Genomic DNA, 16,698 nt, shown 5'->3' on the forward strand with positions numbered 1-16,698 from the left:
CCAACCAATTGGAGTGAATCAGGGGCGGGGCTGGAGGACCGAGCCGGAGCGGTTGGTCCTCCAAACCACCGGAGGGAATGAAGTAAATGAAACAAAAACAGAAATTGCTGGAAAAACTCAGCGAGTCTGGCAACGTCGGCGGAGAAACAGAGTTAGTGTGTAGAGTTTAGTGATCCTTCTTCAGATGCTGCCAAGTCTGCTGATTTTCTCCAAAGAAGGTCAGTGGTAGTGGAGTCAGATACTTTAGAGACTTTTAAACAACTCTTGGATAGACGTATGGAGGATAGTAAAATGTAGGGTGTGCTGGATCTTTGTAGGATAATAGGTCAGCACAACATCGTGGGCCAAAGGGCTTGTACTGTTCTATGTTCTATAATCGCCGTCACTGCTTCACTTTAATGGCCCTCCTTATCTTGAAAAATGGTGAATTCTATGTAAAAATAAAGCAATTTGTCTTTAGGTGCTAGTTTCAGCAATCCCTCTTTCTCTCGTGCTGCTAACAGGATGGAAAGGACAGTGTGTCTGGGGATAACTAGCACTGAGCAGATTCCTACAATACCCAAGGAGACGGTCCCACTCTTGAGAACTACACCACCAAGAGGTCAGACCCCTGACGGGAACTGGCCTTCAAAGCCTTGCTTCCTGACAAGGACTGCCCACCCAAGGGGACTTACTCTCTAACAAGGACGGTTCCCTGTCCCGATCACTTGTTGATTCCCTCTCCAACAGCCGCACATCCGATCGAGCAGCGATGTTCTTTGGGACTTGATGAGCTCATATTCTAAATGTTGCTGCTGGGCCACTCTTGATGGTGGGGGTTGAAATCCCGCATCCAGAATATGTTCTACACCCTTGTCACCCTCAGTTCGTCCTCCGAATGCTGTTTAACACAAAGGAACACTGATTCAGCAGTAGGAGGGGTGGCAAGGGCAGGTGTGGATGTTGGCAGTTTGTAGGTTTTCTTGCCCATGTTTGACGTGGTCTCATCACACTTCAAGAGATGTGGAGGAGATTTTGAAGATTCCCAGGGCAATTCCCTGCTAGCTGTATACCATTCTGCCATTCCCTCTGCTGTGTCTATCCTACTGGTGGGACACCTTTTTAGTGGTAGATAGAACTAATGGCTTGCCTTTTAATAGTGCAGTTAAGAGTCATCCTATCAGTAAGGATAGCATAATTCTGTCCCTAAATAGCATTAGACTTTATGACAATGTCTGCTCCGAATTCCAGATTTTTACTGAGCTCAAATCTCCCCATCTCCCAGAACATTATCTGGGTGACTAGCCCAGTTACAGTAAGACTACACAATCACTTTCTGCTGAGACCATGATTTTGAAGTGTGGTTCAGTCTGAAGAGAGTTCCTAAAAAGAGAGATGAACTTAGGAGTAGAAAGTGGAATTCTTAGTGGTGACTGTGAACAATGCCTTTGGTTTTTGTTTTATTTTTTAATTGAAGGAAATTTTTGCTCAGCCAGTCCTGGATGTGGGAAAGGCAGTTCGGTAACAGCACTATTTAGCAATAGTGGAGGACTAGAGAGGAATGGTCGTGAGGTAGAGCTGGATGCTATCATTGTTTGAGTGAGAACTAGCATAGTACTTCTTGATAATGTCACCTGGTGGTAGTGTGTAGATGAGAAATAGCAAGGGGTAAGGATAGATCCTTGAGGGCAATCAAATTGGGGAGCATTAGAGAGGAAAGGGAGTTGTAAATGGGGCTAGAGGTAACACAGTGTGGAGCTGGAGGAACACAGCAGGCCAGGCAGCATCAGGGGAACAGGAAATCTGGGACCCTTCTTCATATGATGATTTTCTGAAGGGTCCCAACCTAAAATGTCAGCTTTTTTCTAGTCTGATGCTGCCTGGCCTGCTGCATTCCTCCAGCTCCATGCTGTGTCATCTCTGACTCCAGCATCAGCAGTTCTTACTATCTCTAATGGAGATGGGGCAGCAGTTTGCAAAGATGTTAGGGTGAAGGGTCAGTCTTCCTCAGGAATGTTGATGATGGTGGATTTATCGGTGAAACGGACAGAACTAGAAAAGAGAAAACTTAACAATATCCGTGACATGGCGGGGTTCGGCGATGGTCAGCATGTTAGTGTGAATATACAGACTATGAGTTGAAATTGTTTCAGAGATAGTAGGAACCGCAGATGCCGGAGAATCTGAGATAACAAGGTGTAGAGCTGGTAAACACAGCAGTCCAATAGAGAGAGAGAGAGAGAGAGAGAGAGAGACGACTGGTGGTGAGTTTAACCTGAGACAGACTCAACTCGTAGTCTAAGATAACAAGGTGTAGAACTGGATGAACACAGCAGGCCAAGCAGCTTTAGAGGAGCAGGAAAGCTGACGTTTCAGGTCTGGACCCTTCTTCAGAAATGGGGGAGGGGGAAGGGAATTCCCTTCCCCTCCCCCAATTCTGCAGATGGGTCTAGGGCCCAAAACATCAGCTTTCCTACTCCTCTAAAGCTGCTTGGCCTGCTGTGTTCATCCAGTTCTACACCTTGTTATCTTAGACTACGAGTTGAGTCTGTCTCAGGTTAAACTCACCACCAGTCGTCTCTCTCTCTCTACTGGGAGAACAGCCCAACGATTCTCTGAGACGATGGAAACTACTACTGCAGTGAAGAGGCAGAGCACTACAAAAGGAACTAAATTGTATTTGAGATATTGAAATGTGAGGCTGGATGAACACAGCAGGCCCAGCAGCATCTCAGGAGCACAAAAGCTGACGTTTCGGGCCTAGACCCTTCATCAGAGACGGGGATGGGGCGAGAGTTCTGGAATAAATAGGGAGAGAGGGGGAGGCAGACCGAAGATGGAGAGAAAAGAAGATAGGTGGAGAGGAGAGTATAGGTGGGGAGGTAGGGAGGGGATAGGTCAGTCCAGGGAAGACGGACAGGTCAAGGAGGTGGGATGAGGTTAGTAGGTAGATGGGGGTGCGGCTTGGGGTGGGAGGAAGGGATGGGTGAGAGGAAGAACAGGTTAGGGAGGCAGAGACAGGTTGGACTGGTTTTGGGATGCAGTGGGTGGGGGGGGAAGAGCTGGGCTGGTTGTGTGGTGCAGTGGGGGGAGGGGACGAACTGGGCTGGTTTTGGGATGCGGTGGGGGAAGGGGGGATTTTGAAGCTGGTGAAGTCCACATTGATACCATTGGGCTGCAGGGTTCCCAAGCGGAATATAAGTTGCTGTTCCTGCAACCTTCGGGTGGCATCATTGTGGCACTGCAGGAGGCCCATGATGGACATGTCATCTAAAGAATGGGAGGGGGAGTGGAAATGGTTTGCGACTGGGAAGTGCAGTTGTTTATTGCGAACTGAGCGGAGGTGTTCTGCAAAGCGGTCCCCAACCTCCGCTTGGTTTCCCCAATGTAGAGGATGCCGCACCGGGTACAGTGGATGCAGTATACCACATTGGCAGATGTGCAGGTGAACCTCTGCTTAATGTGGAAAGTCATCTTGGGGCCTGGGATAGGGGTGAGGGAGGAGGTGTGGGGGCAAGTGTAGCACTTCCTGCGGTTGCGGGGGAAGGTGCCGGGTGTGGTGGAGTTGGAGGGCAGTGTGGAGCGAACTAGGGAGTCACGGAGAGAGTAGTCTCTCCGGAAAGCAGACAGGGGTGGGGATGGAAAAATGTCTTGGGTGGTGGGGTTGGATTGTAGATGGCGGAAGTGTCGGAGGATGATGCGGAGGTTGGTGGGGTGGTGTGTGAGAACGAGGGGGATCCTCTTTGGGTGGTTGTGGCGGGGGCGGGGTGTGAGGGATGTGTTGTGGGAAATGCGGGAGACGCGGTCAAGGGCGTTCTCGATCACTGTGGGGGGAAAGTTGCGGTCCTTGAAGAACTTGGACATCTGGGATGTGCGGGAGTGGAATGCCTCATCGTGGGAGCAGATGCGGTGGAGGCGGAGGAATTGGGAATAGGGGATGGAATTTTTGCAGGAGGGTGGGTGGGAGGAGGTGTATTCTCGGTAGCTGTGGGATTCGGTGGGCTTGAAATGGACATCAGTTACAAGCTGGTTGCCTGAGATTGTATTTGAACTATTTATCAAAAGACCATAAGATATAGCATCAGAATTAGGTCATTCAGTTCATCAAGTTTGCTCAACCATTCCATCATGGCTGATATGTTTCTCATTCTCCTGCCTTCTCCCCAAAACTCTTGATCCCCTTACTAAATGAGAAATTTCTATCTCTCTCTGAAGGACACTCAATAATTTGGTCTCCATAGCCCTCTGCGGCCATGACTTCTGAGGTCACCACCTTCTGGCTGAAGATATTCCTTCTCATCTCAAGTCTAAAGGGTTTTCCCTTCACTCTGATGCTGTACCAGGTCCGAGTCTCTCTCACTCGTAGAAATATCTTCTCCATGTCCACTCTAGCTGGGCCTCTCAATATTCTGTAAGTTTCAATCAGATCCCACACTCCACCATCCTTCTAAACTCCATTGAGTACAGAGACAGAGTCCTCCGATACTCCTCATATGACAAGCCCTTCATCCCTGCGATCATTCTTGTAAACTTGCTCTGGTTCCCTCCAACACGAGCATGTCTTTCCTTAGATACAGGCCCAAAACTGCTCACAATACTCCAAATGAGGTCTGACCGGCTTTTATAGCCTCAGCAGTACACCTCTGCTCTTGATTTCTTGACCTCTTGAAATGAATGCGTACTTGCATTTGCCTTTCTAACCTCAATTTGCTTTTCCAGGTCGTTAATGTATAACATGAATAGTTGTGGTCTCAACACTGACCGGTGCTGAACTCCACTAGTCACCAGACGCCATCCTGAAAAAGACCCCTTTATTGCTATTCTGTGCCTTCTCCAGGCAGCAATTCTCAATTCACACCAGTAACTTGCCGCTATCACTATTGACTCCTATGTTATTTAGCAGCTTCCCGTACACACCTTGTCAAATGCCTTCTGGAAATTCAAGCAGATCACATTCACTGGCTCTCCTTTCTCTAACTTCCTCAAAGAAATCTAACAGATTTGTCAGGCATGATTACCTTTTGACAAAGCCGTGCTGACTCTTCAAAGTATCTGGGATGACATCCTTACAGTGACCTGCCACACTATGTTTAACACAAAGCTGATTTATTTGGCTTTTATTTAGAATATTAAAACTTTGCTTTCAGTCCCGAATTTGATGAACAGCAAAGTTCAACTGCTGTTGAGATGTGTAACGTCTTTGCTGTTTCAGCAAGGTCAAAGAGTCAGTGAGTGAGATCTTGTTGCAGCTCTATAAAACTTTGGTTAGACCGCACTTGGAATACTGCGTCCAGTTCTGGTCGCCGTATTATAGGAAAGATGTGGATGCTTTGGAGAGGGTTCAGAGGAGGTTTACCAGGATGCTGCCTGGACTGGAGGGCTTATCTTATGAAGAGAGGTTGACTGAGCTCGGTCTCTTTTCATTGGAGAAAAGGAGGAGGAGAGGGGACCTAATTGAGGTATACAAGATAATGAGAGGCATAGATAGAGTTGATAGCCAGAGACTATTTCCCAGGGCAGAAATGGCTAGCACGAGGGGTCATAGTTTTAAGCTGGTCGGTGGAAAGTATAGAGGGGATGTCAGAGGCAGGTTCTTTACGCAGAGAGTTGTGAGAGCATGGAATGCGTTGCCGGCAGCAGTTGTGGAAGCAAGGTCATTGGGGTCGTTTAAGAGACTGCAGGACCTGTATATGGTCACAGAAATTTGAGGGTGCATACATGAGGATCAATGGTCGGCACAACATTGTGGGCTGAAGGGCCTGTTCTGTGCTGTACTGTTCTATGTTCTATGTTCTAATTCCTTCTGCTCCATGGAGCAGGTGAACAGTCTGTCCCCCGTTGTGATCTCTCTGCTGTCTCAGCAGGGTCACTGAGTGAACTGTTTTTCTCACATGGAGCAGGTAAATGCTTTCTTCCCAATGTGAACTCACTGGAGTACTGAGAGTTGAGATGATTGCCTGAACCCAGTCTGACAACGAAAGCAACCTAAAAGGTCTCTCATCATGTGAACATGTTGATGAGACATGAGTTCCACAGAACTTTGGTGGCACTTCCCACAAACTAGACATTTGAAAGGTCTGTCCTCAATGTGAACATTGATGATAAAATAGCCCCCACAAACTCATAAAGTGATTCCCACAGTCTGAGCATTTAAAAGGTCTCTCGTCAGTTGAGGTTGGTAGGTACCGCATCCCAAAACAAGCCCAGCTCGTTCCCACCTCCCTAACTTATCCTTCCACCTATCCACTCCTCCCACCTCAAGCCCCACCCCCATCTCCTACCTACTAACCTCATCCCGTCCCCTTGACCTGTCCGTCATCCCTGGACTGACCTATCTCCTCCCTACCTCCCCACCTACACTCCCCTTTACTGGCATCCTATCGACTAACCTAATGATGCTGTTTGGCCTGCTGTGTTCGGCCTGCTGTGTTCATCCCAGCTCTACACCTTGCTATCTCACTAACTATGAAATAGCCTGTTTCTTGGGGCAGGGTTTTTTTTTGTTTCAATCAGTTGTCTGAATGCTTTTGGCCAATGTTTTGGACAGCTTCTTGTATTAGAACTAGATAAATTGTTGACATTAGTTCGAAGTGCATCATGACCTCAGTGTTTTTTTGTAATTCTTCCTTTTTGTCTTCCCTGTTAGAATTTTGGAAGGTTAATTACTGTTGCAATAGCTGTTAAACAAAATCGCCTGCTACACACTAAATACGAGGAAAATTCCGTTTTTAAGTGTCCCCAATTTCCAACAGTTTGCAACCGGTATAACTTCAATGTAACAACATTCTAGAATTAAAAAGGCTAGCCTAACAGTCACCTGTCAATTCTTTTAAAACGCTATTTGATTCATGATCCCTTAGTGAAGGAAATTACCATCCTCATCTGGTCTGGCCTACACGTGAATCCAGACCCATAACAAAGTAGTTGAGTTAGAATGGATGATAAATGCTGCCCTAGCTAGAAATGCCATTATCCCATGAACAAACAAAAAAAATTCCAATCACTATAGGTACTTGTGAATTTGCTGGTGTTTCATCAAGCTGGATGACTGAGTGAATATCTCACACTCTTCCCACACACAGAGTCAAGTGAATAGCCTCTTCCAGTCCATTTGGTAATGTACAGTGAGGCTAGATGATGTTCTGAACCCAGACCCACAGTGAAAGCACCTGAATGGTCTCTCTTCAGTGTGAACACAATTGTACATCAGTCCACTTGAGCTTTTATAGCACCTCCCACAATCTCCGTATTAAAAAGGTCTCTCCTCTGAGTCAATCTAATGAGGTTTCAACAGACTGGATGACGAGGAGAAATCCTTCCACGCTTGGAGCAGGTGATCGATATCTCCCCAGTGTAGAATCATTGGTGTCAGCCGGTGGGATGACTGGATGAATTCCTTGCCATACTCAGAGCAGGGGAACAACCCTTTCTAGCGTGAACCTACTGATGAATCAACAGGTGGAAGGATTTCATGAATGCCTTCTCACACAGAGAGCAGGTCAATGGTTTCTCTCTGATGTGACTGTGTCTACATGTTTGCAGCTTGGACAGGTAAGTGAAACTTTTCCCAGTCTTCACACATCCACAGCTTCTTGTCACTGTGGCATTGCTTTGACTTCAAAGTCAAAAAGCCTGATGCCTTGTCTACACACAGAACCTGCACACAGTTTGCATTGTGTGAATGGTACATCCACCTTCCACATTCAATATCTGTTGATATTCAGCTTACAATAAATTTAGCAACTCTGTCAGACTGTGGTGTGATGTTTGGACACATCTGTACATCATTAATTTCCAAAACACTGTGGAATTGGTATGAAACAAAAACAAAGACAGGTTGTGAAATCAAGGTTAATGAATCAGGAAGTTTGTGGGGCTGGCTCTAGGGAATAGTGACCATAAAAGCTGCTGAATTGTTGTAAAATTACAACTGGTTCACTCATGTTAATCTGGGATAGCAACCTCACATTCTAGTTGTGATGTGAGAGAAAAGGGGCCAAGGACAGATCCTTAAGGACTCCAGGATTATGGAGAGGACAAGGACATGGAAGTCAGGGCTGACGTTTGTTACGGTGGGATGGTTGAAGGGTTGATTTTTTTTCTCAGAATGGGTGAAGATGTTGTTTTCAAGGTGACGGGCACAAAATAAGCCAAAATCATTAACAATATCAGCTAATGTGGAGAACTTGAATGGCTAGCAGAAACAGAATTAAGGGACTACAAGGTGGGTCTCCTGGACATGATGAGATTCATCAAAGCAGATCAGGTAGAAACTGTTCAAAGATGAGAGTTCAAGGTTCAGACAAGGAGGAACCTGTAGAGAACCTAGCCGATAGATTGTTTCAATCTCAATGGTAAAGAAGCTCCATGAGTTCCTGACATTTGTCGTTACTGGTGAGAATGGAGAAGACAGGGTGAGGGATAGCTCTTCAAAATTAACTCAGTCACAGGAAATGCATTAGAGGTATTGAAAAGATGTGTCAAATTACAAAGGTACTTTATTTTTATCCAAGCATATTAATAACTCAAATAGGTTTATTAGACAATGAAAATGGTTCAGTTCTAGATATGACAAAGAACAAAGTCCAACTCTTATAGTTGCGTGTGAACTCGCTGGTGACTGAGCAGGAGGGCTTTCCGAGTGAATCCCTTCCCACACTCAGTGCAGGCGAATGGCCTCTCCCCAGTGTGAATTCTCTGGTGTAGTGTGAGGTGAGATGGCTGCTTGAATGCTGTCCCACAGTGAGAGCATCTGAATGGTCTCTCTTGAGTGTGAACACGTTGATGGATCATCAGATAGCCAGAACTCTTGTAGGACTTTCCACAGTCTGGACATTTAAAAGGCCGGTCCCCAGTGTGAATTCGCTGGTGTACGGTGAGGTGAGAAGAATGTTTGAACCCAATCCCACAGTGAGAGCACCTGAATGGTCTTTCAGAAGTGTGAACACGTTGATGAGACATCAGATCCCCAGATGTTTTATAGCACTTTTCACAATCTGAGCATTTAAAAGGTCTCTCCTCAGTGTGAACACGTTGATGGGTCATCACTTCCTGAGTACTTTTAAAGCATTTCCCGCAGATTGAACAATTAAAAGGTCTCTCTTCAGTGTGCACTCGCTGGTGTGTTGCGAGTTGGGATGATCGAATGAATCCCTTCCCACATATAGAGCAGGTGAACGGCCTCTCCCCAGTATGAATTCGTTGGTGGACAGTGAGTTGAGATGATTGCTTGAATCCAGCCCCACAGTAGGAGCACCTGAATGGCTTCTCATCAGTGTGAACACGTTGATGGGACATTAGGTCCCCAGAACTTTTATAGAATTTCCCACAGTCTGGACATTTAAAAGGTCTCTCCCCAGTGTGAATTCGCTGGTGTTCAGTCAGGTGATATGATTGTCTGAACCCAGTCCCACAGTGAGAGCATTTGAACGGTCTCTCATCAGTATGAACACGTCGATGACGCATCAGTTCCCTGGAACTTTTAAAACACTTCCCGCAGTCTGGGCATTGAAAAGGTCTCTCCTCAGTGTGGACTCGCTGGTGAATTGTGAGGTGGGATGACCGAGTGAATCCCTTCCCACACACACTGCAGGTGAACGGCCTCTCCCCAGTATGAATTCTCTGGTGTACAATGACTTCAGATGATGTCTTGAATCCTTTCCCACAGTGAGGGCATCTGAATGGTCTCTCCTCAGTGTGAACACGTTGATGCGACAGCAGTTCCCCAGAACATTTATAGCACTTCCCGCAGTCTGTGCACTTAAAAGGTCTCTCCCCAGTGTGAACTCGCTGGTGGGTCGTGAGGTGAGATGACCGAATAAATCCCTTTCCACACTCGGAGCACATGAATGGCCTCTCCCCGGTGTGACTGTGCTGATGAGTCTCCAGCTCAGGCAGAGATCTGAAACCTTCATCACAGTCCCCGCCTTTCCACTGTGTCTCTTCAATGTGACTGTGTCGGTGGAGTTCCAGCTCAGATTCGTTGCTGAATTCCATCTCACAGACCCTACATTTCCATGGTTTCTCCCCAGGGCCACTGCACTTGTGTTTTGACAGACTAGATGATTCGCTGAAGTCTTGTCCACAGACAGAACACATATAGCGTTTCATATAGTGTTTCTCTTCACTATGAACTGTACTCTTTCCTTCCATGTTCAAAATCAAATAACATTCTGATTGAGATAAATTGGAAGCCTCCATCAGATCCTGAGGTGCTGCTGGATCTGTGAACCCTGACTGTAATTCCTCCCCCTGTGGTACCCTCTGAAACTGTTTTAAAACAGAAAAAAGGAGTGAGACAATACCCACAAAATCACAAAAGCAGGCTGTGACATTGAGGTGGTAATTTGTTGAGACACAGAGAAATTCATCATGAAACTTGCCAGAATGTTGTAAAAACACAAGTGGTTCATTAATGTACATTGGGAAGGAAATCTGCCATCCCAATCTGAACATGCACAAGAACCTGGCCTCTATAGGATGAAGCAAAGAGACAAGTGAGAGAGGAAGTGGCAAAGGAGAGAGATTGTGTGTATTTACAGCTTGAGCAGAACTTTGACAGAATCTCCCAAATTCTCAACTTTCACCATCTCAAAGGACTAGGGTAGGAGACCTATATGGACACCAAATTTCTTCCAACTCTCACAGTCTCCTGAATGTATCTGATATCCAGGGCTAAATGAATAGAAATATCCTCCAATAATGAAAGGAGCAGTCTTCAGCAACAAACTCCATACCCTAGCAGCCAATATCATCCCTCTTCCCGGCAACTGTGTGATGCTGAAACAGACCAGTCAGAACAATGATGTCATGTTCAACCTAAACTATAAACAATACATTCACATCATCACCAGGACCACCTACCTCCACCTCAGTGACATCAACCAGTTCCATCCTAGTCTCGGTTCATTTGGCTTTGAAGCCGCTCTCTATTCTCTCTTATCTCTAGACTTAAACATTCAACTGCACCCCTGGCTGTCCTCACTCATTCAAAGTCTCAGTAATTTTGAGATGATCCAAAATGCTGCTGCTTAAAGTTTGAGACGATTTGTAGCTCAGGTTGTAGATATGCTCGCCAAGCCAGTGGGTTTGGTTGCAAATGTTTCGTCACCCTGCTAGGTAACATCGTCATTGCACTGATGATGTTACCTAACTTGGTGATGAAACATTTGCAACTGATTTCTTCCCACAGCCCAAAGATGTGCAGGTTAGGCGGATTGGTCATGCTAACTTGCCCATAGTGTTCAGGAGTGTATGGATTATGGGGGATGGGTCTGGGTGGGATGCTCCAAGGGGTGGTGTGGACTTGTTGGGCCGAAGGACCTGTTTCCACGCTGTAGGGAATCTAATCAACCAACCGCACCAGCTTGGCGAGCATGTCTACAACCTCGTTCTGCTGCTTATATTCAATTGTGAATTCTGCAGATGCAGGAAATCGAAAAGAGAAAATATTGGAAATAATCAGTAGGTGAGGAAACAATCGTGTTTGAGGATGCGCTGAATAAATTACAGGGAATAAAAACACTGGAGAATTTGACTTTCTACAGAAGATCAGAAGCAGAAGGGAAATTAACTCCAGTGACGGAAACACCATTCCTGAAAATGGGTAGGTAAAGCGGATAAATTAGCAAATGGGCATCAGTGGAAACTTCATTTGGAAACAATTTGCAGAAACAGGAACAAAATACTAAACATACTTAAAATACATATTATTAGAGGCAGAGAAAGACAATGGAAGAAAGGTGACTAAGGAAGACAGAGGTGTAACAAAGTCATGATGGACATGGATTTGGATCCATAATAAAGGAGCCACTCCAGCCTCAGAGCTAAGAAACAAGAATTTGAATGAAAGCTTAACAATTCTAACCTCTGATATAATTTCATTGTCTTCAATTTTAAAATCTCTGGCTGGATCCTGCATCTTGAAAGATATTGGAAACTCTGGAGTCAGAAAGTAATCTCTCAGTTTTCACATCTTCTAACACCCTGTAAAAGGATATGAAAAAAAGTCATGAGTGTAGGAAAAGACAGAATTTGAGAGGAGACAAACATTTATCTTGGTTTGAGATTGCAGAATGCAATTTATCTCCATTTCTCCCCTTGCATAAGTCTTCGAAATCCATCCCCATCCAGGATATAAATGGACAACATGAGATTTCTGCTTCCTGTGTGAGATGGTCACACATGTGCTCAGTCTCTGTTAAGATAGCAACTGTTTCCTAGGGTTTTTCAAAGGTTTCTAATGATAGAAAATAAAAACATATCTGGAAATAATGAGGAATTAACAATTTGATAAGACAAGAAATTCAAAGATATTGGTATGAGTAAAGACATAGAGTAGGAATTAAGAAACCCCCATACCATGGACTATAGAATTTTAAAGAGGGACTGCAGAAACAGACCCCACCACCTAAGACATTTTTCCATCCCCACCCTTGTCTGCTTTCTGGAGAGACTACTCTCTCCGTGACTCCCTTGTTCGCTCCACACTGCCCTCCAACCCCACCACACCCGGCACCTTCCCCTGCAACTGCAGGAAATGCTACACTTGCCCCCACACCTCCTCCCTCACCCCTATCCCAGGCCCCAAGATGACTTTCCACATTAAGCAGAGGTTCACCTGCACATCTGCCAATGTGGTATACTGCATCCATTGTACCCGGTGTGGCTTCCTCTATGTTGGGGAAACCAAGCGGAGGCTTGGGGACCGCTTTGCAGAACACCTCCGCTCGGTTCGCAATAAACAACTGCACCTCCCAGTCGCAAACCATTTCCACTCCCCCTCCCATTCTTTAGATGACATGTCCATCATGGGCCTCCTGCAGTGCCACAATGATGCCACCCGAAGGTTGCAGGAACAGCAACTCATTTTCCACTTGGGAACCCTGCAGCCCAATGGTATCAATATGGACTTCACCAGCTTCAAAATCTCCCCTTCCCCCACCGCATCCAAAAACCAGCCCAGTTCATCCCCTCCCCCCACTGCACCACACAACCAGCCCAGCTCTTCCCCTCCACCCACTGCATCCCAAAACCAGTCCAACCTGTCTCTGCTTCCCTAACCTGTTCTTCCTCTCACCCATCCCTTCCTCCCACCTCAAGCCGCACCTCCATCTCCTACCTACTAACCTCATCCCACGTCCTTGACCTGTCCATCTTCCCTGGACTGACCTATCCCCTCCCTACCTATACTCTCCTCTCCACCTATTTTCTTTTCTCTCCATCTTCGGTTCACCTCCCCCCCCTCCCTATTTATTCCAGAACCCTCATCCCATCCCCCTCTCTGATGAAGGGTCTAGGCCTGAAACGTCAGCTTTTGTGCTCCTGAGATGCTGCTGGGCCTGCTGTGTTCATCCAGCCTCACATTTTATTATACTGCAGAAACAGTGGTTGTTTTGGTTTCTATCTTCCAGAAATTCAAAGGGACACCAAACCGATTATCTAATGGATGTTCCTGACAACTGGGAGTCCAGATGCACAGGGTACTGTATAAGAATGCAGGTTAGGCTATTTAGGACAGAGCTGAGGAGAACTTCACCCAAGAAGCCTATGGAATACTCTGCCACCAAAAGCAGTTATGGGCAAAACACTGAATGTTTTCAAAAAGGATTTAGACGTAATTTTTTTGGGCTAAAGAGATCAAAGGGTATGGGAATAAATCAGGAACAGGATACTAAGTTGGATAATCACTCAAGATCATGTTGAATAACAGAGCAGGCTCAAAAGATGGAATGGCCTACACTTGCTCTTACTTTCTGTCAGTCTCACTTTCCTCCTTTAAAATTCTCCTCAAAACCTGCCTCTTTGATCAAACTTCTAGTCATCTGATTTAACATTGCTTCACATAGCTCAGTGTCAAATTTTGGCTTTTAATATTGCCGTGAAATACTTTGGAAAAATTAATCAAGTCAAAGGCACAATATAAATAAATATTGTCAGGTTACATCTTTTCATTGTCATGTACCTGGTCTCTCAAAAGCCCTTGCATCTTCTTTCAATTACTTGAGCTTCCCCTAGTGTTGTGCTGTGACATTTGGCCCATTTATGCCTGTGCCACCTCTCTAGCAGGGCAAGGCAGCTTATCCAATTCCCTACCCCATTCGCAGAATAGTTTTATTTGCTTACTCAATTCCATTTGGAAAGCCACATTCAAATCTGCTTCCACAACCTTCTCTGGCAGTTCATTTAATATCTTCCATCACTGACTGCATTAGTGCCGGTTTTCACAACAACTTTGGTTCTTGTGCCAATCACACAATAATCTCATGATAATAAAATGTGAGGCTGGATGAACACAGCAGGCCAAGCAGCATCTCAGGAGCACAAAAGCTGACGTTTCGGGCCTAGACCCTTCATCAGAGAGGGGGATGGGGGGAGGGAACTGGAATAAATAGGGAGAGAGGGGGAGGCGGACCGAAGATGGAGAGTAAAGAAGATAGGTGGAGAGGGTGTAGGTGGGGAGGTAGGGAGGGGATAGGTCAGACCAGGGAAGACGGACAGGTCAAGGAGGTGGGATGAGGTTAGTAGGTAGCTGGGGGTGCGGCTTGGGGTGGGAGGAAGGGATGGGTGAGAGGAAGAACCGGTTAGGGAGGCAGAGACAGGTTGGACTGGTTTTGGGATGCAGTGGGTGGGGGGGAAGAGCTGGGCTGGTTGTGTGGTGCAGTGGGGGGAGGGGATGAACTGGGCTGGTTTAGGGATGCAGTGGGGGAAGGGGAGATTTTGAAACTGGTGAAGTCCACATTGATACCATATGGCTGCAGGGTTCCCAGGCGGAATATGAGTTGCTGTTCCTGCAACCTTCGGGTGGCATCATTGTGGCAGTGCAGGAGGCCCATGATGGACATGTCATCAAGAGAATGGGAGGGGGAGTGGAAATGGTTTGCGACTGGGAGGTGCAGTTGTTTGTTACGAACTGAGCGGAGGTGTTCTGCAAAGCGGTCCCCAAGCCTCCGCTTGGTTTCCCCAATGTAGAGGAAGCCGCACCGGGTACAGTGGATGCAGTATACCACATTGGCAGATGTGCAGGTGAACCTCTGCTTAATGTGGAATGTCATCCTGGGGCCTGGGATGGGGGTGAGGGAGGAGGTGTGGGGACAAGTGTAGCATTTCCTGCGGTTGCAGGGGAAGGTGCCGGGTATGGTGGGGTTGGAGGGCAGTGTGGAGCGAACAAGGGAGTCACGGAGAGAGTGGTCTCTCCGGAAAGCAGACAGGGGAGGGGATGGAAAAATGTCTTGGGTGGTGGGGTCGGATTGTAAATGGCGGAAGTGTCGGAGGATAATGCGTTGTATCCGGAGGTTGGTAGGGTGGTGTGTGAGAACGAGGGGGATCCTCTTGGGGCGGTTGTGGCGGGGGCGGGGTGTGAGGGATGTGTCGCGGGAGATGCGGGAGACGCGGTCAAGGGCGTTCTCAATCACCGTGGGGGGAAAGTTGCGGTCCTTAAAGAAGTTAGACATCTGGGATGTGCGGGAGTGGAATGTCTTATCGTGGGAGCAGATGCGGCGGAGGCGGAGGAATTGGGAATAGGGGATGGAATTTTTGCAGGAGGGTGGGTGGGAGGAGGTGTATTCTAGGTAGCTGTGGGAGTCGGTGGGCTTGAAATGGACATCAGTTACAAGCTGGTTGCCTGAGATGGAGACCGAGAGGTCCAGGAAGGTGAGGGATGTGATGGAGATGGCCCAGGTGAACTGAAGGTTGGGGTGGAAGGTGTTGGTGAAGTGGATGAACTGTTCGAGCTCCTCTGGGGAGCAAGAGGCGGCGCCGATACAGTCATCAATGTACCGGAGGAAGAGGTGGGGTTTGGGGCATCCCCTATTCCCAATTCCTCCGCCTCCGCCGCATCTGCTCCAACTCTAACCTGCATGGGGAAAGACTATTAGCTGTACACACTTCAGGATCTCATGGCCTACACGATATTATACACAACCACTATTCCAGTGCCTATTTTCAAATACGTTTTGGATTTTAGGAGTCATACCAAACTCGAAAGTTTACCTCTGTTTCTCTATGGCCAGAGCTGCTGAATTTCTCAAGTATTCTTTGTGATTGTTTCATCATTCCAGTATAATTTGGCTCTCCATCTCACTACACTCTCCCCATCATCACACCAGAACAAATCACTAACGACCAACGGCGGTTTCTTTACCCATGATTAACAGCGATGGTCACTGTCCCCTAGCCAGGACGCAAGACAGCAGCACGCAGGCATAGTCCCACCATGTGTCTAGAGCATGCGCGGTGACAGTGCTGACAATGGCCAAGGACGCTGTATTTTCTCACCTGCAGACGGTGAGGATGTAGAACCGTGGAGGGGGCGCTGGTGCCGGCGGGGGGACGGAGATGGTTTATAAACAGCTATCACATTATCTCAATTCTGCAAGTCCGTATTTACAATACCGTTGCCTTTTCCCATGAACAAGGGATCAGGTTAACGGCCGCCATCTTGGATCCGCAGGAGCAGCGCGCATGCGTGATCAGCATGAGGACCAGACGTCAAGTGGGCGGGAACGAAAATAGAAATGACAAGAACAAACGCTGGAGATCACAGCGGGTCAGACAGCATCAGTGGAGAGAGAGAGAAAGCTTAGTTTGTCTCTCAATGGATCCTGTCTGGACTCCCAGTGATCTCCAGCATTCATTCTTTTCAGTACAGATTCCAGCATCTGCAGTAATTTGCTCCACAGAAATAGAAATTGCTGCAAAAGCCCAGCAGGTCCGGCAGTG

The 16,698-nt window shown here is 46.9% G+C and overlaps 1 protein-coding gene across 2 annotated transcripts; it reads right to left on the reverse strand.

Annotated features, from left to right (window-relative positions):
* Positions 1 to 8,459: 8,459 nt before the first annotated feature.
* LOC125449428 (zinc finger protein OZF-like) lies at positions 8,460 to 16,424 on the reverse strand. Of its 2 annotated transcripts, none has more exons than XM_048525206.1 (3): positions 16,255 to 16,424; positions 11,846 to 11,964; positions 8,460 to 10,248 (listed from the first exon to the last, which is right to left on the reverse strand). In XM_048525206.1, exons 2-3 carry the CDS (start codon positions 11,897 to 11,899, stop codon positions 8,572 to 8,574), a joined length of 1,731 nt encoding a protein of 576 aa, XP_048381163.1. In that variant the 5' UTR covers positions 11,900 to 11,964; positions 16,255 to 16,424; the 3' UTR covers positions 8,460 to 8,571. The 2 variants fall into 2 exon arrangements, with proteins under 2 accessions (XP_048381163.1, XP_048381164.1); XM_048525207.2 differs by lacking the exon at positions 16,255 to 16,424 and adding an exon at positions 15,970 to 16,129.
* Between the last annotated feature and the right edge of the window lie 274 nt (positions 16,425 to 16,698).

The sequence above is a fragment of the Stegostoma tigrinum genome, chromosome 42, assembly GCF_030684315.1.
Source record: "Stegostoma tigrinum isolate sSteTig4 chromosome 42, sSteTig4.hap1, whole genome shotgun sequence".
Classification (NCBI taxonomy): Eukaryota; Metazoa; Chordata; class Chondrichthyes; order Orectolobiformes; family Stegostomatidae; genus Stegostoma; species Stegostoma tigrinum.